This window comes from Nansenia antarctica (genome assembly GCF_963989245.1).
Source record: "Nansenia antarctica genome assembly, chromosome: 4".
Taxonomy (NCBI): domain Eukaryota; kingdom Metazoa; phylum Chordata; class Actinopteri; order Argentiniformes; family Microstomatidae; genus Nansenia; species Nansenia antarctica.
The window spans coordinates 37896466-37919926 of record NC_137689.1 but is presented as its reverse complement, the minus strand read 5'-3'; the positions used below and the strand labels follow the sequence as shown (position 1 = coordinate 37919926).

The window sequence follows — 23461 nt, the reverse complement described above, 5'->3', positions numbered from 1 at the left end:
GCCCCACTCGAAGAAAGGATGCTCAGTCTGTAGCAAAGTTCCTATGCAGGGAATTCATGCCTAGGTTTGGAATTCCAGATAGGATATCGTCAGACAATGGTAAGGAATTTGTGGATAAGACGGTAAAGCTTATACTACAAAAGTTGGGAATCAAGCAGAGATTTGGGTGTATTTACTCACCTCAAAGCCAGGGGATAGTGGAGAGGATGAACGGGGTCCTTAAGAACCGTCTTTCTAAAGTCTGTAAGCATACAGGTCTTAATTGGCTGGAAGGACTCCCTCTTGCATTGATGGCCTGTCGTTCCAGTGAGATTCGAGGGCTGCACTTGACTCCCCATGAACTGGCTATGGGGAGAATAATGACAGCTCCCTGTGCACGAACCAGTGGGAAAGGGCCAAGTTTGGCTCTCCTGGAGAGTGACATGAAAGCCTATGTACAGTACATGACTAACCGGCAAAAGAGTATCTCTTCTTATGTGCTCCACAAACAGGAACGTGAAGAGGAGGTGAACGCACAGGAGAGGAAGGACGCGTTGCAACCGGGTGACAAAGTATACGTGAAGGTCTACAGACGGAAGTGGCATGAGGCTCGACGGGAAGGACCATACGAGGTCGTTCGGTGCACTGGGACTGCCATCCAAATCAAGGGGTCCCCCACCTGGTACCACGTTCATCACTGCATCAAGGCACCCAATGAGGACGATGAGGGAGAACCTCAGCAGGATGGTGAGGAGACCCCTGGGGACGAGGAAGTCCACAGCTTGGACATCCAGGCTGACGAAGATGTTGGTGAGTATCTGCGCCGTGATGCAGATGATGCCGGGGGCCTCGTCCCAGACCCTGTCCAGCCCAGAGATGAGTGGGCCAACGGAGACCGTGAAGGATCCAGTGACTGCGACACCCCTCTTGGGGGTTCTACCAAGCCTGGTGTTGCCCCTGTTGTCACCCCTTCCGACCCTGACAATGCTCCAGACGGAGATGTCAGCAACCCGGGCGGCTGCCCGGACCAAGGTACCATTGAGAGACACAGACCTGTCAGTGATACACCCCAACCAGACAGACCCCGTAAAACACCAAGGCCAATTAGGAGGAAACTCAAGCCATGCCGTTTCAGAGACTAATATACCCCTTAGTGTTCCTACCCCATTGACTTCTTTGGACAATGTTACACTTTACTCACACACTGTTATGCCTGGACGTCAGAGAAGAATGATCACAGCAGGTAGAGCTTTTGTTTGCCCACATTCACGTTGTACTGTTGATGATTGTTTGATCTATACCGCCGAAGCGGACGAGTGGTATTTATTGGATGCTAAATATGTTACACTTAATCAACACTCAAGCAACACGCAAGAAACTCGTGTGACATTAACTAATGTTGACAAGGTGTTGAACTCGTATTGGTGTGCTAGACGTGATATCGGTGAACAGGTGTCTAGTAAATCCAACAATTTCAAGGACAAAGTTTGTAGGACCAATCCTGACTTTCCACACCACTATAGGTTGGACTGTGAGAAATTTGTGCATAAATATGTTCACGTTGAGTTACCAGGAAAGGTTGAAAATGTTGCTGTGAAGGCTTCTACGAAGGCGATTGTAGTCGCTACTGACGATTATTTGTTGTATGATTCTAATCACCTGGGGACACGGTCCCACCCTAATTCTGCCACTAGTATCATGAAAGATTTTGCTTCAAAAATGAATTATTCTGATTGCTGGATTTGTCAACAGGTCCCTGTAAGTGCGTCTGCTCCTATGTTTTTCCCCATACCGTTAACTAAAGCAGAATGGCTTCATTATAATTGGCAGGGTTTAGCCCCATTTGTTTTACAGGGCAAGAACCAGAGCTCTTCTTGTCAGCCCAGCACGATTCTGGTTCCTTTAAATTCTTCCTATGCAGGTGTGGATATTGGTGTGTTGGAACGTCTGACAGCAGCGGTTAACAAACACCATAGGCCTAGCGGTGTGGGGAAGGTTATTATTGATAGGCTTACACATTTGTCACAACCAACAGGTCCGAAGAAGATATATATTATCCAAGCTATGTTCGTTCAATTAAATGGTACTGCATTGAGTCCTCATCTGTCATGTTCTGGGAGTGTGACTTCTACACGGTGGAGGGGTTCAGTTGTTATTTCTGGATTGAAATGTAAAGTTGTTGATTGTGCTATGGTGCCTCAAATGAAATTACATGATACCAATACTACCAGACGGCAGAAAGGCACCACGCAGCTTAAAGTCATGCCTCTCGTAAATATTACAACCTGTATTGACATTCAATCTCGGCCCAAGAGCAGCGCGGTTCGTCAGCTAGGGGCCGCGTCTTGTATAGGTGGTGTCATGTTCTTGTATCCTGGTAAGGAGCTTCAACTCCCGGAACATGTGTTTCTTGTGTGTGATAATGATGCATTCTCTAAGCTTCCTGCTTCGAGTGAGGGTGTTTGTTATTTGGCTCATCTGATACCTTTGATTAGGAAAGTTACTCGGGAGGAGATGTCTGTACTTCACAAACAAGCAACCCATCGTAGTCGTAGGGCGTTATCTACCGCTCAGAAGTTTTTTGGCCTAATATTCCCAAGTTATGGTGTCTACAACTCTCAGACTGAATTAAGTGCCCTATCATCCGTTCTTGAAAAACACATTAATGCTTCGGATGCTGTAGTATCTGCCCTGGCTACTGAATTGACTGAAACTAAGAATGTAGCTCTCCAAAATAGAATGGCTTTGGACATTATTTTGGCCAGTCAGGGTGGTACTTGTGCTTTGATAGGCGGTGAATGCTGCAGTTATATTTCGGATTCTGATAACGCTTTGTATGATTTTCATGAATCTAACAAGAAGGGTGTAGAGGATTTACATAAAGAACACGGTTGGAATATGTTAGATTTCTTTGATTCTGCTTTTTCAGGTATTGGTAATATGGTCAGGTCCGTCGCTATTATTTTTGTTGTCATTATCATCTGTATTATGTTACTTGGTATTTTAATCAAATGTTGTGGAAAGTGTATTTCTGATGTTCCTATTAATGCTTTAATGTTGACCAACATAGCTGATGAGCAAAAGCTGGATTCTGTTTTGCTTTCTGATTTTGTTTCCTCCTTTGATGATTTGTTTATTAAGTGATGTTTTATGATTATTTGCTTCGATTACTGTTTGTTTCTTTCTATATCATGTGATTGATGTCAGTTGAGAAGTGATGTGGTGGTTATGCAAAGATAGGAAAGAGGTTCTGTTCCTAGCACAACGAAGAAAAAAGCTCTTGACTGGGAAAGGATATCAATCTGAGACAGCGGTAAAGGCTGTTCTCCAACTGGGTTCATGTGCTAGTAACCTCTGTCCCTGGCGCTTCGAGGACAAAGAAAACATCGGTCGTTGGAAGTTTCTATATTATTTGTGCATGATGGACTGTATTTAGTTTAATTGTGATTGTTATTTTCAAGATTCTTTTTATTATTGGTTGGTTTCTATTTTTTGCATGATATCTTTGGGTTCTTAATACTGATCCTGGGTTGGTCTGTATTATTGTGCTTCTTGTGTTAGGTGTTGATATGGTTTTTCTGTCTGTTGTTATTTATTTATTTTTTATTTTTTTTTTTTTTTTCTTAGCTGCGATATGTGAGGTTTGTGTTTTTGTTTTGGTTTATGTGATCATTTAGTTTCGGAACACCCTCTGGGTGGTCCGAGGGGGGATGTGTCGTATATTTTTAACACACATATATAACGTATATTTTTACACATATAACACACATATATAACGTATATCTTACACATATAACACACATATATAACGTATATTTTTACACATATTACATACATATTACATTACACATAAATTTGGGGACAGATGGTCGCGGGGAGATTTGGGAATCGATTGTCGCACATGCGCACACACACACGCACACGCACACCCCCAAGGGTATAGGCCAATCGGTTCGAGGGCAGAGGCCTAGAAGGAAGGATCACGATTGGCCAAGAACATACTGTGATGTGATTGGCTGAGAGACCGGTATAAAACCAGGGGACAAAGAGAGCTCAGTCTTCTTGTCTTCCTCGGACCCCGTCGTGACTGTTTGTGTGTAAACCTGATCCTGTGTAATCTGATGACCCGATCTTGTCTTTTTTGAATAAATAGTCTTAACTTTGGTCAGGACTTTTTCCCTCATTTTTGATCACCAAACAGAGAAAATAGACTACATAAGCAAGTTGAAACGTTAGCAAATATAATTACTGTGTTCTGACAGAGAAAGTTGGTTCAAATTAGTCGTTATTATTGTGATTAGAAAGTGTCTGATTATAGTTTCATGGTGTGAATAATAGTGTCAAAGAACTAGCAAGCTAGCTAGCTCAGAGGTGATTAGATGAGCTAGTCTGCTGCACACATGCCAGCTAAAGAGCTAACTGGAGGCACTTTATTATTTTACTTAAAGTAGATATACAATCTTTCTTATTCTGCTAGAATTGGGCTTTATGGTAATACCATAATGGTATATTTACAGTACATGGACAGTGGATTGAAGCATTGGAACAAACCCTCACTCATTGGAAATGTCTGTTTTTTGTAGTTGGACATACGATTTTCTTACAGGTGAGAGAGTAAGTAAAGACAGTATCTGACTGCATTGCCCACAGCAACCCAATATTCAATTAGAATTATGTTATGATTTGATATGAATTCAATGTATACCTCTTATTAAATTATAAATACTCTGGTTGTTATGTTTGCCTTTTGGTTGACAGCAAAAGAGGGAAAGAGGAGGATAGGGAGGGAGAGAAGGAGAGAGCAGGATGGTGTCGGCACACCAGAGCGAGAGAGCAAGAACCAGGTGAGAAAGTGGACAGGTAGTCAAGACCACATAAGTAAGTAGCCTTGAGAACCAATGGTTCTGGAGCCTAACGGCCCATAGGGAAGGAGCCTATCTCCTGTTTCTGTAGCGTGAGGCAGCTTGATGTACAAGTACAGTCCATGCCACCCCCCCCCCCCCCCCAAGGCAGCAAACACTGGTGTAGATGCATACTGTATGCATAAGTGAGTGTGGTGGTGCTTATGGGGTGTCGCTACGGGACAGGTGTCGCTCTGACTGGGAGGGCAAAATCACAGTATACCCACTAGAAAAAACTAGACTACACCACTGGACACATCATTTTAAAGCTTACAATCTACCCTTTCATAATCTGAAAAAAAACAGAAAAATGATTTTGCCCTACTTGCGGACTTTTTAACCATGCCCTGTCACAAATGTATTCTCTGAAATACAAAATGTATGTAGCCCCTTAGAGCACATGGTGGAGAACAAAACAGCACTAATCTGTTCCTCAATGTAATAAATAGTTCCCTAAATTCAGTTAATCCTTCCCTTGATTTATTAATTTGTTCCCTTAATGTATTCATCTGTTCCCTCAAATTAACTGTATTAATGTATTCATCTGTTCCCACGATTTAGCATAGCTCGTCCCCACACAGTTCTTCTTTCGTGTAACGTCAGAGGTCCAACTCTGTGTCGCGTAGCCATGCCCGCATCTCTGGTTCTAGGTCGAAGAGGCTGGCTTCTGAGGGTGGTCTATATAAGGGGCAGATGGTGATTATGTGGTCGGCGGTCTGCTCTGGGTCACCGCACTCGCATGCCGCACTGTCCGCCAGGCCCCACGCCTTCATTGATGTTTTAAAGCGACCGACACCAGTTCGTAGACGGTTCAGTGTTGTCCATTGCCGGCGTGGTAGGTCGTCTCCTCCAATGGCGCCATCTCCTGGGTCCCAGATGTAGCGGTGGATTCGGGAGGGCCCGGCTGACTCCCACTCCTGCTTCCAAGCTGCTGCCAACCATGCATCTCTGGAGATGTCCTCAGAGGTGGAGTTGAGCATGGCTTGTGCTGCCTTGTTGTAAGGGTGGCGGGTCTTGAGTCGGCTTGGAGGTGCTGGTGTTATGGTGGTGTTGTGCAGGATGTGCCAGTCATGCTTTTGTGCCTTCCTGGCCAGGGCGAGGGTGGCAGCCTCCCGTCAGAGGCCGGCTGGTGCTATTCCCGCGAGGACTGGCAAGAGGGACACAGGGGTAGGCTTCAAGCATCCAGTAATTATTCTGAGGGAGGTATTGATAGCCACGTCGACCTTTCTCGCATGAGGGCTTCTGCTCCAGACTGGGGCGCAGTATTCCGCTGCAGAGAAGACCAGGGCTTGGGTGGATATTCTTAGCGTCTTAGCGGAGGCTCCCCAGGTTGTACCAGCAAGGCGGCGGATTAGCGCGGCCCTGGATGTCACTTTGGCCTTGACTTCTTCCAGGTGTTGTTTGAAGGATAATGTCCGATCCAGGCGCACTCCAAGGTACTTCGGGGCTTGCTGGACCTCCAGACATTTGTTGTCAACGCGCACCTCAAGTTCCCTCCTGGCTTCTCTGGTGCTAAGGTGGTATGCCGCTGCGACTGTCTTTCCGACACTGAGTTGTAGACGCCACCTTCGAAGGTACCCACACAGTTGATTTTGTTGGGTATGAACAGTGGCATTGGGGATACATGTATCCAACATTTTGATATGAACAAAGTGCAGCAGTACCCTCTAACCATCTTGGTATAAAGCTTGACTGAATACCATAATGTGTTAATATCATGACGCATTCATGCCAGCTAGCCTTCAAAGTGTGCATGCTTTTGCCGGGACCATAGCCGCAGACATAGCTAGCTGTCAACAGAGAGCTGACTTTACAGAAGTTGCTAGCTTTCATCACAAGATGGTAGTAACCATGGCTGTGAGGGCACGCATGCCAATAGCCCATAGCCCTGTTACTGAGACATTAGGAAGCACTAGTTCTACTGTTTTAAGTTATGCTGGAGATAGCAATGCATTCATACCAGGCACGTGCCGTGAGCTTTTAGATTGGGTAAGCATAAGATATAGAAATACACATAATTACACATACACGCTATCAGTGAACGCAGTTTCAAGGAAATGCAATTTTGATGCCCTAGAACCCGCTAATAAACTGTAGTGTCACTGTGTGATCAGATTACCAAAAACAAAAAAAACTGTTGCCAGTTTCGACTATATCAGGGGTGCTCATTGTTCAATCTTTTTTTAACCAAGATCTTTTCAAGTAGCCAGCCTGCTGAAATCTACAAGTCCAGTTTCAACATCGCAAACGCACACACGCACAACACAGACACACACCGTTTCCATCCTCCATAGTAAACTCACAACACACTTTCTTTTCACACTTTGTCACCCAGGCACTTGACATCACATCACAAACCCTCCCTCTCTATCTCTCTCAAACACTTTTGGTCCAGAACCAATGGCACGGACAGCGACATTAGGCCTATCTCAGCGATTGATTAAGAAGCTCTCTCTCCAAACACAATGGCACAGGCCGACATTCAAAGGAGCAGAGGAAGTCTTACATAAGAAGCCATAACCAGCAGCACAGCAGTACTCAAACCATATAAACAAGCCCAGATCGCCACCAGCCTCGCGAATCATATAAATCATATAAACCGCTCATACCAGGCTTGCTGTAGCCCCTAGCGACTCTCCCTTTCTGGGTGTGAAGATCGGTGAGCGGTGGCTTCGGGCGGCATTTAGCCAGTAGTTCTGTTTTTCCAGTCCAGTCCAGTCTACGAAATCCCTTTAGGTCGTGTCCATATTCACAAAATCAAGCAAGTTATCCTTATTGATTATTATTATTTAGATCGTTTGAGCTAGCTAGCATAAGCTATTCTGCCGGGCGAGAGGTGAAATGTTAAGTGAACTTGAAAGTGATAGCCAATCAGTAGCTCTTATCGGAATGAAAGAACTACTGATTGGCTGTAAGCATGCTTACCCTGGCCACATTAAACAGCGGGCTGAGGCTTCGGGAAAAAAAAAAAGACATTTTCACGCATTCGAATGTACGCGAGGGAAAGCAGAGAGAGAAGTGCTTATAATGTAACGCAATGCAAGCAGAGTAGGAAGTGCTTACTCCTGCAGGTGGCGCTAAAAATGCAACGTCAAAATGAATGACTCCTGCTGCCCTGGGACCTAAAATACGACTCTTTTAATGAAAACAAACAAACGGTTACATGCACTTTTATTTAAATATTTTTCACAGTCCTTTTTATTTTTTTCGTTGGGTAAGCACTGCTTACTCTGCTTATATGGACGGCACGTCCTTGATTCATACATACATACATACTGTCCTGTCAGATGTTGATAGATATAGCTAAAGCTTTAGGGAGTAGGCAGCTAGCAAGCTACTTCATGGAACTACAGCTTATAGCTGCTCGGTTGAAAGCTAGCTCGCTCTGTGGCTGTATAGTATGGCCGCAGATAGAGCTAGCTGTTATAGGTGGGTGTCCAGTAGCCCCAACTGTTCCCCTCAAGTCATTCATGCTTCTCTTCAACTCCAATCACAAATAAGAGCTTTCCCATTAAATTCCATGGAATTTGCCTGGTAAGGGGCATGTGTGAACAGAATGTCAAGGGAAAACAGCTCAGGCAATTTCCCTGACCTTGTGACCTTCCTCAAGACCTTGTGTAATTCCATGGTGTGGGGAGCATGGCGCGTTCGACCTGCAGGGGGAGCCACAGGATGGTTGGTGAAGGGGATGGGGGCGTAATTGGCACCAGCTGATGCCAATTAGGTCCTCATCAAGCGCCTTCTTAATGTGTTGCTTTTTTTCCCCCCGGGAGTTCAGTAGGTGGAGGAGAGAGAGAGCGAAGGAGAACGGAAAGGAGAAGGAGAACGGGCGAGAGAGAGTCTGGGAGAGAGAGTGGCGAAAAGCACTGCGAACCAGCCGCGACCGAAAGGGTCGGGCGAGAGAAGCGAGTGCACGGAGAAGAACTCCCCTGAGCGAGGCTCAGCTTAAAGAGACATTTACCAGCCCAGTGTGTATGAAATAAACTGGGCTCCGCCCGTTCTTATACCCGCCAGTACTATTGTCCGTCTCCCTCTGTGCACAAACCCGTTACACATGGGAAATTTAGGGAAGGCTTAGTTGTGAACAGAAGCATGAACATTGCCTGGTCCAGCATGTTAAGGGTTACTTATGTCTGACACAAGACGTTTTCACGTGGAACAAGTGAACCAATCACAGCGAGTAGTTTCTCGTCTAAGGCTTAATTATTTTGGTTCACTTCACTAATGGGCTAGTTAACCCACATCACATCAGCCAAAGTAGTGATGAATATATTTCCACAACTGGATAATACTTCATTTCCAATCATAGTTTATTGGTAGCTTACGTACTTAGCTAGCTTACTTAATGTACATTTTGTGATAGACGCATTACGGAGCAAACACACCATCTCCTCCCACTGCTGTCCTGCATCACACAATCAGCAGGGAGAGAGCCCGGAGCGCAGAGCGCATAAGCATTGCCCCAGACCCCGAATATCACTACTACTAAATATAATTCTTCAACTGGATACTACTTAATTTCCAATCATAGTTAGGTAGCTTACTTACTTAGCTAGATTACTTACTTCAATCAACCAGTGCGCATCAGTGGCATTTCCAGTCACTCCCTCGCTTCAACTGTGCTTACTCAGGCCGACAACACAGTGTGCACTGCGCTGTTCCGTCTGTTTATTGTTACTAGCAATATGTCTAATTGAGTTAACTTGTATTAAGCTTACCATCACCAAGTCCTCCCATACTGTACTTATCATTTCATAACTGTACATATCCTTTTCTAATATCCTATTGCTATTGCATATAAGTACAGTATGAGCTGGGCTTTCTAGTCTCACCCGTAGTATATTGTTTGAGACACCAAACATTTGAAATGTTGGCATGGCCATTAAAACACCTAATATATTCCAGATATATTATCACAGGGAGGCCCAAGGGAGGATGACTGGAGGCTAGCACCCCCCATGGTCTCTCTGATTTGGGCGCAATTCGTACAAGCGATGGCAGAGTGTCCAGTTATATACGTCTCCACCCCTGGCGTCTATCCTCCCTCAGTTGGCAGGAGTGAGATCGGAGGAGTTTATTCTTATAGCCCCCGACCACCCCAGAGATGATCAGATAAAAGCGAGCCGAGCTGGTGACCCAAATAGGCGGTGTAGGCAAGTACACAGACCAACTGCCGTTAATCCCCTGGTACAACATCTGCAAACCCGCAAAAATGCTCATTTTGGTTACTTACAGAAGTCTCCTTTCAGAGTTCCATCTGGGGATACGCCGTACCCACTTTATGCATTGGTCAAATCCAGAGAGTTTGGACTCTCCTCCGACACCACACAACTACTATCCTATATCCCAAAAGTTACATACGCAATAGTGGCAGGATATTAGAATAGGATATGTACAGTTATGAAATTACTTATGAAAGTACAGTAGGCTATGGGAGTACAACTATTGCGTATGTAACTTTTGGACTAGTATAGTATGTCTATATCAACAGTAATCAAGTGCTTTAGTCGGCGAGCGAATTTGGTGATGGTAAGCATAATACAAGTTAACTCGCTGTTAAATAAAAATTGAAATATGATGATAAATACATAAAACGAAGGTATGATCACTATTGCCTATGTCATTTACACACACCCAACTGTGCCTGAACAAAGATCATAGCAACTGCCGCACTTCCCCTCATATGGCAGTCTCATGCGCCTGTCTCGGTCGAATTCACGCCTACTACGTTCCAGTTTTGCATCCAGTTGCATGCGTGATTTAAGTAGCTCGTGCAAACCTGGGAATGCCATTGACATGTTTGTAAAGGCACAACACGGGAATGTTAGGGCATTTAGCTCATGTGTGAACGGCGAAAATCACTGGTGGGTTGGGATTCCATGTAATTTACAGGGAACTGTGTGTGAAAAGGGCTTTACTACCTTTCTTTCAAAGTAAGTGAAGCATGATCATGTGACGGGAACAGTTGGAGATGACATGTTACATTAATATCTGATGAGCAATACCACCAGACCATTGCATTCTTGCTCCCTACTGAATTGTTGTTATTTATCAGTGATGGCTGTACTGTAGTGATGATTGTTAGATGTGATCATTTATATTCAGTATGAAGACAAGAGAAAATTGAGGGTTAACGATTTATTAAATTGAGAGAACAAAATAGTAAACCAAGGGAATGGATTAGAGCAATCTTTTCTCTTAAATCAATGCATAGAAAGCATCAATGCATCAACAGAAAGTTATTTCAAATTCCATTAACATGGAAACCAAATTGGCTTACTGGGCTTAACACTAGAACAGCTGTGCCTTTTTACCTACTAGAAGAGCCGCCTCGGTGACACCCTCTTTTTCAATGCTAAGCTGCTATTTACACACAACGACCACTAGTTGGCCGCTTGTAAATTAGCTTGCTTCCTACACAGAAAGCTTATATTAGCTTATCCTGATGTGATTTTGAAAATGTAAGGATACTGGGTGGTAGAACGCACATATCTAGGAAAAGTCATGAAAGGAGGGTCCTGAAATTTAATTGAGTGCAAAGGTATATACATTTGTATATTTGCTAATTAAGTGCTAAAGCACATTCTCCTGTCACCCACCTTGACAAGAAGAACTCCTATGTGAGGATGCTGTTTGTATACTACAGCTCAGCATTCAACACCAGTCCCCTCCAGACTCGACTGCAAGTTCAGGGACTTAGGCATCGACCCCAGCCGATGCAACTGGATCCTGGACTTCCTGTCAGACCATAAACAAGTGGTGAAGATGGGCTCTAGGACCTCTGACCATCAGCACAGAAGCCCTCCAAGGCTGTGTCCTAAGCCCCCTCATGTACTCTGTACACCCACGACTGTGTGGCCACTCACAGCTCCAACACAGTGATCTAGTTCGCCGACGACAAGGCGGCCTACAGGAGTGAGGTCGACTGCTAGCTTAGTGCAGCCAGGCCAATAACCTCGCTCTCAACGCCAACAAGACCAAGGAGCTGGTGGTGGACTTCAGGAAGAAGAGGCAGGCACAAGACCCCTTCACCATCAACGGGTCTGCTGTGGAGAGGGTCAACAGCATCTAGTTTCTGGGGGTTCACATCACCAACAACGTCACCTGGGATGAACACACCAAACAGGTGGTGAAAAAAAGCACAATGTTGCCTCTTCCCATCTCAGGCGGCTGAAAAGTTTGGCTTAGGGATTCATGACGGGATGCATCACTGCCTGGTACGGGAACTGAACTTCCCAAAAGCGCAAAGCCTGCAAAGGGTAGTACGGACAGCTGAAAACAACACCTACAAGGCCCTCTTGGGGCAATATTAGGGGCCACAGCCACCCCAATCAGAAACTGTTGGAGCTGCTGCCATCGGGGAAACGGTACCGAAGCCTCAGGGCTAAAACCCAGAGGCTGACAAGCAGCTATCTCCCCCAGGCAATCAGGCTCCTGGGGAAAAAAAACAAACACTGGAAGAATACAAAAGTCTGCCCCCTAACCAGCCCCATGCACACTACAAAAATGAACATATTACAGTATTATAACTACTCCACACTAGTGGATTACTTGTACAGTATATCTCAAAAGTGAGTACACCCTTTAGATTTTTGCAAATATTCTGTCATATCCTTTCAGGGGATAACATTATCCTACTGAAACTTTGATATAACTTAAAGTAGTCAGTGTGCTGCTTGAATAACAGTATAGATTTATTGTCCTTTGAAAATTACTCAGTACACAGCTGTTAATGTCTAAACAGCTGGCAACAAAAGTGAGTACACCCCATAGTGAACATGTCCTAATTGTGCCCAATGATGTTGTTTTCCCGCCCTGGTGTCATGTGACTCATTAGTGTTACAAGGATTCAGGTGTAAATGATAAGCAGGGCTGTTAAATTTGGTTTAATTTTGAGCGGCTGAAAAAAAGGATTATTGCGCTTCACAAAGATGGCCTTGGCTATAAGAAGATTGCCAACACCCTGAAAATGAGTTGCAGCACAGTGGCTAAGATCATACAGCGGTTTTCCAGGACAGGTTCCACTCGGAACAGGCCTCCCCAGGGTCGACCAAAGAAGTTGAGTCCACGTGCTCAGCGTCATATCCAGAGGTTGGTTTCCAAAAATAGACGTGCGAGTGCTTCCAGCATTGCTGCAGAGGTTGCAGAAGTAGGATGTCAGCCTGTCAGTGCCCAGACCATACGCCGCACACTGCATCAAATCGGTTTGTATGGCCGTCGCCCCAGACAGAAGCCTCTTCTGAAACCGATGCATAAGAAAGCCCGCAAACAGTTTGCTGAAGACAATGAATCCAAGAACATGAGTTACTGGAACCATGTCCTGTGGTCTGATGAGACCAAAATAAACCTGTTTGGGTCAGATGGTGTCCGGCGTGTGTGGCGGCACCCTGGTGAGGAGTACCAAGACAAATGTGTTTTGCCTACAGTCAAGCATGGTGGTGGCAGCATCATGGTCTGGGGCTGCATGAGTGCTGCCGGCACTGGGGAGCTGCATTTCATTGAGGGACACATGAATTCCAATATATACTGTGACATCCTGCAGCAGAGCATGATCCCCTCTCTTCGGAAACTGGGCCGTAGGGCATTTTTCCAACATGATAATGACCCTAAACACACCTCCAAGATGACAACGGCCTTGCTGAAGAAGCTGAAGGTTAAGGTGATGGACTGGCCAAGTATGTCTCCAGACCTAAACCCAATTGAGCACATGTGGGGCATCCTCAAGAGGAAGGTGGAGGAGTGCAAGGTGTCCAACATCCGTGCGCTCCGTGATGTCGTCATGGAGGAGTGATTCAATTCAATCAGCACACTGACTACTTTAAGTTATATCAAAGTTTCATTAAGATAGTGTTATCCCCTGAAAGGATATGACAGAATATTTGCAAAAATCTAAAGGGTGTACTCACTTTTGAGATATACTGTATACCAATGGACTAATTTACTACCATACTGTATTGAATTATATCGCATTGTATTACTTTATCAATGTAGGGTTACTTATTTTACTTACTTACGTTACTTATTATTATTATTATTATTATTATTGTGTTTTTTGTATCTGAATGCTGCATTGTCAATGTTGAGGAACCAAAGCCAAAGAATGTTACTGTTGTGTACAGTGAGGTAATAAAAGTGATTCTGATTCTGATACTGAATTCTATACCTTCAGAACCACTACAAAGCTCAATCTAATATACCATACTAAGACTGCCTCAACCTTAGATGAGAGTCCATCGCCTCAGCTTTCATGTCTGCTCTTGAAATGAACAAATGATTTTGAAAAAAGTCACCCCCTTCTCAGACACAATGACATTGAAAATTGATTATTTGAAACGTGATTTTATTTCTGAGTAATAAGGTATGTGTGTGGTGAGCCTCTGTCAGAATGACACAGAGAGCACAACAACCTCAGTGCAGACAGTGCTGACAATATTGGTGATGCCTCCAAATAATCATTCAAATAAAAATGAGATGGAGTATGGTTTGATTGTAGAGGCTTACTTAATCAGCTTGTTAGACAGTTCAGTTTCTTCAATGAATGACAGAATGAGCAACCTATGGATTACAGAATACATGTAGGAGAATTAATGTGAGACAGGAGTAAGGATTTTGTGTTTAATTCGGATTGAGACTGGATAGAAAAGTAGCCTACAGTAATATATAATATTCAGTATCGTGAATCGTGAGTTGAATGTATCATTACATACCTAATGTAAGGTAATAGGTACAGTTACAGTTAGGTCCATATATATTTGGACACAGACAGAATTTTTGTAATTTTAGCTAGATAGTTTACCAAAACATCTTCAAGTTACAGTAATATAATGAATATGGGCTTAAAGTGCAGACTCTCAGCTTTTTGGTAAGGGTATTCACATCCAAATTGAAGGAAGGGTTTAGGAATGACAGCTCTTTAAAATGTAGCTCCCTCTTTTTCAAGGGACCAAAAGTAATTGGACAATTGACTCAAATGCTGTTTCATGGGCCAGTGTGGGCTATTCGTTCATTATTTCTTTATCAAGGGCTGTCGACTGACGGATGAGAACTGTCTAGAGTCTCGTTCCCCATTGGATGAGACGGATGAGAACAGTCACTCTAGAGTCTCGTTCCCCAAGCCAGAAACCTTGGTTTTTGGTCGTAAATATTGAACACATACAACATTTACGATTGTCGGCCCGACCATTTTCTGAGCAGATTGTCGGGAGAAATGGACTCTTAATACACCTCACACCACAGGATAATCTTGTAGGATAATCTTTAGAGCCATCCGACAATCGGGCGTTTGCTGTCTTTGGTCGGAAGGGGGAAAATCGGCCCGAAATCTACCAGATTATCTTTATGTGTGTACCCGGCTTTACTCAATCGACGAAGATACATTATGAGAAGGGATGAGGGCTGACAGGTGAGGCAGCACTGTGTGAGAACTGACGACTTCCTAACATGAGCTCTCTATTAAGTTCAGGCTTTTCCTTCTTTATCATTCTGTCTTAAAATGTGCTCATGATGATGCATTCTGTCACCATCACAAGTGGAGTGATTTTAGCAATGCAAAAAGTAATCAACCCAAGTGACAAATGAATGTATTTATTTATTTCATACATGTTGTTATGGATGATGTGTGGTAGGGTGAAGACAGCAAATTAAATAAGTAATATTGTTTACATAATCATAAAACTCTTCCTGCTACCTTTCACTTGTATCCCCTAATCGTCTCTCAGACTGAGCACAGGTTGTGCCCGTGTGTATTCTGTCTGTTGTTACAGTGATGGACTGTACAATAAATTGCCACAGAGGGACTATGACAACTTTCATTACTGCAAGTAACTCAAGCTCAACCACTCAACCCACAAGCAGGGAGGGCAAACAAGGACTGATTGCTTGGTGGTGTCAACATGCCACCTTGGGCCAGATTATCACTTCCACCGCTGTCCGTAAATCAAGAGGTGCAACAGGGAGAATCAGGCCTCTACCAGATCATTATGGACTGCAGTGAACGAGATGGTGCCTAAGCGGCTACACCGTAGCCTACGCAAGGGCTCTCCCAATTTATAGTTCTGCGTTGGTCGGTCTGCGTCTGCGTCCCATTGGTCGGTGTACTCATAGCGGCATAATAGCGATTTTTTTGTTATGCTTGTTGTAAAGAAAATGTCTATAATGCATTGAAATGACATTAAACTAAGATAATAAGATGGTTATCATAATTTTTCAAATCTTTATTAATAAGTAATTACAGAAAAAGTTAATTACATTTCTGTCATGGCTTCAGAGGTGCGCGTGAGCCTACGGCGTAGGCTACGCCGTAGATTTTACGCAGAGGTATAAATTGGGCTTAAGACGTAGCTCAAAGCTAGCTTATCCTCGATTCACACACTCGTTTGTTAACACTAGAAACCCCCGGGCCCTCATTACTAACCAAAGTACCCAGATTGATGTCTGGAGACCTCCATTTGTCTTATCTCTCCAGCTATATAGTCTCGACCAGGGGGCACTTGGCTCATACATGTGTGGACTTAGCAGTGGTAAAGAGTAAGTAAAGAGGATCTAGTTTAAGCTTGGGTTACTGGTAGTGTGATAGCTATCTTGTTTTTTAAAAGCTGTTAGCCTACTAAGTACTTTCTACTGAACCCACTGGTTTCTGAGGCCTAAGTAGGTGTTCATTTGCAACTGGGAGGAGTCTTATCTCTCCAGCTATATAGTCCAAATGGTAAATGGACTGACTTACATAGCCTCTCAATCACACATTCACACACCAAAACCCTCCACCGGCCGACTGGCCCCACCACCTCTACGCCAACGCAGCAGTCACGCTGCCCGGTCACGTCTCTTCACTACACTGGCTCCCCGCTGGTGGAATGAGCTTCCCACAGCTGTCAGAACTGCAGAGTCACTCCCAATCTTCCGTCGGAGACTGAAGACCCAACTCTTCAGGTTACATCTTAACTGCTCCTCCTGAGACATCTACTACCCCCCAGCACTGTGTCTCCTGAGACACCTGCTTCCCCCTATACTGTGTCTCCTAAAATGTCTACTTCCCCCCATGTACTGTTTCTCCAGTGTAAAAAAAATAAATAACAATTATTTCTTTCACGACGACTGCCAATGGCCCCTGGCCTGAGCTAAATTACTCTTCCTGCTATGACTGGTGAATTGATGATTTACTTTGCTTAGTCAAATGTATCGATTGTAAGACGCTTTGGAATAAAGCGTCTGCTAAATGCCAAAAATGTAAATTTGTTGACGAACAGTGTAATCATTGAATTAGCCAAAAAACGTCAGCTCTATGCTCCACCATGCAAACCAAGTGTTCAAAATATCTGTTATGAAGGTGAATCTTTCGGTCTCCCTACGATACCATGCCCTTATCAATGATACACACATATATGTCGACTACTGTAGCCTTCATACACACACACACATACCTGTAGGTTACTGTAGCCTTCATACACACACAGGTGGTGACAATAATATGGTGCTTCTAATAGACTGTTACTTTTTTTTGGGCTTGAGCGAAACAATTCTAATAAGCCTACATTTCAAAATACGGGTGTGATGGGTAAGTTGTGAAGTTCTCTTCGCAGACTGGGAGCAAGCTGTGAAGGCTTCTGTTCATGTGTAATCACATTGATCATGCTGGCAGGGTTCTCATACACACAAAGCCATGGCAGCACATCACCCCCACCCTCATCCGCCTCCACTGGCTTCCGGGCAAGTCCCGCATCTCCTACAAAATCCTCCTTCTCACCTACAAATCCCTCCATGCCCGCGCCCCCCAGTACTTATCCGACCTCCTCCGCCCACCTGCCCCTCCACGGAATCTGCAGTCTTCAGACTCAGGCCTGTTTGGCACCCCCCGCACCAACCTGCGAACCTTCGAGGACAGAGCTTTTAGTGTGGCAGCACCCACCCTCTGGAACTCTCTCCCTGCCCCCCCCCACCCTCTGGAACTCTCTCCCTGCCCCCCCACCCTCTGGAACTCTCTCCCTACCCCCCCCCACCCTCTGGAACTCTCTCCCTGCCCCCCCACCCTCTGCAAACTCTCTCCCTGCCCCCCCCACCCTCTGGAACTCTCTCCCTGCCCCCCCACCCTCTGGAACTCTCTCCCTGCCCCCCCCCCACCCTCTGGAACTCTCTCCCTGCCCCCCCCCCCACCCTCTGGAACTCTCTCCCTGCCCCCCCACCCTCTGGAACTCTCTCCCTGCCCCCCCCCCCCCACCCTCTGGAACTCTCTCCCTGCCCCCCCCCCACCCTCTGGAACTCTCTCCCTGCCCCCCCCAACCTCTGGAACTCTCTCCCTGCGGTGATCCGCAACATCCCCACCCCGGATGCCTCTAAAACGGCCCTCAAGTCCCACCTGTTTGCTAAGGCCTTCGGCCCCTAGTTCTGTTGTTGTTTGTGTTTGCCTGACTGTTTATTACAGTTATTATTGTTGTTGTTGTTGTTAAAAAGTAATTATAGTCTGTCTGTTTGTTTTTCTGATATCACCATTAAAGTTGAAATGGATAAGCCAATAATATCTGTAAGGTACATTTCATAAAGCCAACGCACACACGCACAGGAGAGTTTGTTGTCAACCATTATCCACATCTTTACGCAATGACTTCCCTCTTCCCAAATTGTTATCAACATCAGTGGTGTTGATCCAGACACACACACTGTAGCCTACATACACACATGGGAGGAGATCATAGGATTCTCATTGAAAACAAGGTCTAAATACACAGAAAAACACTGACATACAGGTAGGCTGGTGGGCGCTGGCTTCTATTCACATGTAATCGCACATTGATCATGCAAATAACTGTTATTGTATTTCTGTCTATGTGTGCGACCCATTATGGTTGAAATGGGTAAATCAATCACCACTGTAGGGTAGAAGCTACGGTGAGGGAGTGCAAATGGACCATTTTCTATGCTAAAACATGTTAAAAATAGTCATTTAGAAATAGTCATTTAGAAAAGTGAGGAAAGGAGGAGGGCATGGGCTATTGTCCACCACTATTGTCCACCACCGATGATTCGGTCTCGGCCCATTCGAACCATTGGGACAATTTTTTATAAAACTTCCTGCTATACAAATGGGACATTTTTTAAATTACACTGATTTTGACTAAATTAACTAATGTGTCTTGCCCATACACACAGCTCTCCACTTTCCACCCTGTTATGACGTGCTTAGTGACGTCACCTTGAAACTCCTAAACAATCTCTGACGTCACTAAGCACGTCATAACAGGGTGGAAAGTGGAGAGCTAGGAGTGTAGCCTAATGCAGTAGGCAAATCGTGACGTTAGAATTATAAGGTTCTGTGCCCCGCGGTGGTGTAGCGGTCTAAGCACTGGCCACTAGTGCAAGCTGCCCACCGGGGACTGGGATCGAATCCCAGCTCGCCAGATCCGGATATGGCTGGGGCACACACGGGGAGCGGCATATTGGGCGGCCGCTCCCGAGGGCGGTATAGGAGTATTTCCGGACAAGGATCCGTCGCGCAACACCGCCCCCTGGGTGCCGGAATAACGGCGCTGGGCTCGAGGAGCCAGTCAGCTAGTCTGCCTGGCGGCCTCCTCTGGGACTGCCGGCCACGGGGTCGTGCGGCGGATCCTTCGCAATAGGCAGGGGATAATTGGATGCTAGGTTGGGTTCAATTGGCTACCAAATTGGGTGAAAAAAGGGATAAAATAAAAATAAAAAATATAAATATTATAAGGTTCTATCTGTCTGGTGTTATTTTTAAAATGTTGACTTTTTTGAGTTACTAATTCATAAAATACAAAGGTTCCATCTCACAAAACATAATGGAATGTAAAAACTTTGACGCTCAATATCTCTGAACCATCCTAAACGGAGATAGAACCGTATAATTCTAAGCTCACGATATAGCCTAAGAAAATGAGGTTCTGGCAGCTTTTCAGTCTGTCTACCAAGGCAGTTGTAGGCTATATAGTATATGAATTTGGGAATAATATTTTGTGAGTGAAGTCTGTTGAAGCATAATTCAAACCTGAAACTTCCTATATCAATATGGAAACCAGAGTTGTGTTAACCCTGGGACCGTCTGTTTGGTATCACTAGTGTCACCCTGGGCCAAGGAGATAGAGTGGAATCTGGAGTTTGTTTGTCTAAGAAAATCTCAATTTTGTTCTTGAGTATTTTTTATTTGTTTTAATTCAATCCAAATTGAGCAAATAGGAATAATAGCACACTAGAAGGTTGTTGTCTCTAACCCTATGATGTCCTAAAACAATGTTTCATCGCAAATGTCCTGATCCAGCAAATTGTAATGAATATCAAGATAATCTTCCAGGAATACCCTATTTGTGACAAGTGCGCTAAACAATACCTGTGTATAAAATAATGCTGACTAACTCTGAGGGCTTTCAGTGTGGGAGCTGAGAGGTGTGTCGTGTTTGTTCCTGTGTCATGTTCGATTTGTGTCTGCAAGCTTTTAAGTCATGTTCAAACCCAACATCCATCGGTATCAATGTTGGGACGCGTGAAGGAATGGGGGACTGAGGCAAGAAGCTGTACATCTCTTAATGGAGTATTTGTGTTCAATGTATTTGACACATTCTTCTCCTGAGGGGATAGAATATGGACTTGAATGGTGTGGGGGGTTTTATCCGCACTCTCCCAGGGCTTGAATAATTAGTAGTCACAAGAATTCAAGTCAGGGACCCTAGGCATCTATTCCAAGTAGCATTAGAGGCAAGTGTCCTGGTTGGTTGATAGTGCCTGGTACTACACAACATCCAGGTCTGCTGGGAACCTTAAGAGCTCTTTAAATGTTCCATTTATGTGTCTATGTGCAACCTAAGCACTAAAGGTTCCTCCAATGAGCTGATATGGGAGCAAAATATATACAGTATATACACAGAGTAAGGGGGATTGAGGATGTAGTAGAGAACTGATGATCAAAGTAACTGTTCTTAAGGGTTGAGCAAAGAGGAGGTGAAGGATCGGAAGGAGATCATCAAGGTGTTTAAAGGGGAGAAGGGGATTTTTAAAAAATCAACTGTATGTACACATGGTGTCAAATACTGTCAATATAATTCTTAAACAAGGGGAGAAAAAAACCCAAACGAGGTGAGAGCTATGTAGAAAATGGCAAACTGTATGATTATCTCCTGGTTTATATCTACCTACAGTACTGCAGTTACCTGCTCTCCTTTAAATGATTTGTTAACGTGGGGAGTTCCCAATGTCTACATACCTTCCAAACACTTTGATGAGCATTGAGACAGTGAGGGCTCCGAGCAGGCCCCCGATGGCGAATATGGACACGGTGAGGGACCACAGCAAGGTGACCGTCTCTGCTTTTATGTGCTCTCCATAACGCTCCATCCATGTCTGGTTATAAAACGTCTTTATATACTGCACAGGGGAGGAACAGGAAGACAGTCAACAACTCAGCAAACATATTTTTATAGTATACCTAATATACTAGAAGTCATTTCTTAAAATGCCTGCTTTTTGGGAGAAAATAAATGTAACCTTTGTCTTACCTTTGAGGTGAATACATTTCAAATATGTGAACAAAAGGTTCAAGGTTGAGCTACGTTATTGCGGAGGTACAACTGGCCTTTTGCATACATTTCACTGTATCATCTGCCGTAGGCTACTGTTTTGCGTGTGTTTGCAGCTGTTTTGCGTGTGTTTTGATTCAGAGCGAGTTTCTCCGGTATCTGGTTTGAGGTGTACCAACATTCAAATAAGAATATCTTCAACTACTTTCATGACACATCATTTGAAAGCTGACAAACTCCTCTTTCATAATTTGGAAAAAAACAGAAAAATGACCTTGCCCTACTCGAGGACTTTCTCACCAGAACTTGACACCAAATCACTCAATAAGTTGAATTGAGTCGATCTTAATGCAAGGAGAATAGCTTATGTAATTTTGGAATTAATATCTTTGTTTTTATAGGATCTCTGATTTGCGTAGGAACGACCGAGAAGAGCTCCAGAAAGACGTGGAAGCAGCAGGTACAGTGTTCACAAAGAAAACAACAGGCAACGCACTCCACCACTGTCATGCCTGGGGGGTCGGTCTCTCTCTCTCTCCTTCTGTCTCTCTCTCTCTCCCTCCCTCTGTCTCTCTCTCTCTCCCTGTAGGGACCACCGTAAGGTTAATAAACTCTAGTTCAGGTTTGGAGTAAAATCATGCTAAATAGGGCTGACTTAAATGCACGAGCTTGTTACTTTCTTCTGCAGAGAAGCGCGCTGACCTCCTTTTTAGGACTTCCATAATAGCATAGCACTAAAGACTCAACGCAGCCGGTTCTTAAAGGGAATGGCACCTGGCACGCTGATTGGGTTGATTGAGAAGACGCCCAAAACACACCCATGACTAATTTCTTTGCTTAGCGCCGGGTTTTAGGCGCCCACTACCGCACGCATAATAGCAAAGTGGCCTTGACCACGCCTCCACGTCTTAAGTTTAGATCTACCGCCTCGTCTTATTGCTTAAGACTTATGAAGTGCATAATAGGGCCCTGAAAGGCAACTGATAGCCAGCAGTGGCGGCTGGTGCTAAACATTTTGGGTGGGGCACACTTGCAGTGTTTCCTCCAGGATTTTTCACATTAGTGGCGGGGGGGGTCCTCTTTCGCGCGCGCGCTCAAAACAAAGACGTAATTTCACTTTACCCACGCAATACCCACTTAAACATGTGTGAGGATACGTAACGGCGTTTTGTGACAGAACTTTCACTTTCATTCATGAAATTCACCCCGTCTGTGTTACTGTTTACACAAGTACAATCACAGTGTGACAGTCAGATGGAGCATTCGGTAAACAACAACAGCAAGGTAATGCATCAGTTGAGTTAAAGAAAACAAACTCTTACCTTTGATGACAGAACATGAGCCGTGTTTACCCGTACCTCCGCCGTTCTGTTCGTGGTGATTTTAGAGGCAATAGATTATTTTTGCCCCCACGTTAGGTGCGAGGCTGCTCGGTTAACCCATTAGCGGGAACATTATTAGTTGCACAAAATAGGCTGATTTAATTGACCATGAACATCAGAGACAGACATTACGAATGTTCATTTAAAATACTCCGGAAGCCCGGAAGTCCGGAAAACCGGAAGTCGGAAGTCCTCAGCATAATGCATTGTCTGCAATACAACTGGATATTCAGGACGCACATTTTTGCGCCCCGGCCAAGAAATAGAGACAGCCAATTGGAGCGCTGCTACAGCTCACGTGTAAGCGAAAAGTATTCGGCCTGCCATAGACTGGCATTGACCGGCGCCCCGACTCCTCCCCCTATGTATTTTAACAGTGAATTTTACACACACAGATAAAAATGTTTATTGTATTGGAGGATTTTTAATGAATGCTGATAGGCGCCGACAGAATATCAGCCGCATTTTGTGAATAAACAATGTTTATTTAAAAAAAAAACTTTTACAAATCGCAACTAGGAAGTGAAGGTGGGGGCGGCGCCCCAGCGCCCTCTATCGGCCAGCCGCCACTGATAGCCAGTCAGTAGACAGAAAACAGACTGTGTTGCCAAGTCCCCATGCTATTGTCAATTATTTGATTATTTTGTGTCTCTTTTCTAGGCAGCTGATGTGATAATCA

General features: G+C 44.5%; 1 protein-coding gene across 1 annotated transcript in view; it reads right to left on the bottom strand.

Annotated features, from left to right (window-relative positions):
- Positions 1 to 23461, bottom strand: part of slc2a9l2 (solute carrier family 2 member 9, like 2) — a 301840-nt gene that overhangs the window by 243678 nt on the left and 34701 nt on the right. The window contains exon 4 of the mRNA XM_080528977.1: positions 21088 to 21248. Within this exon, the coding sequence (XP_080385103.1) occupies positions 21088 to 21248 (161 nt within the window). The remainder of the gene's footprint in view (positions 1 to 21087; positions 21249 to 23461) is intronic.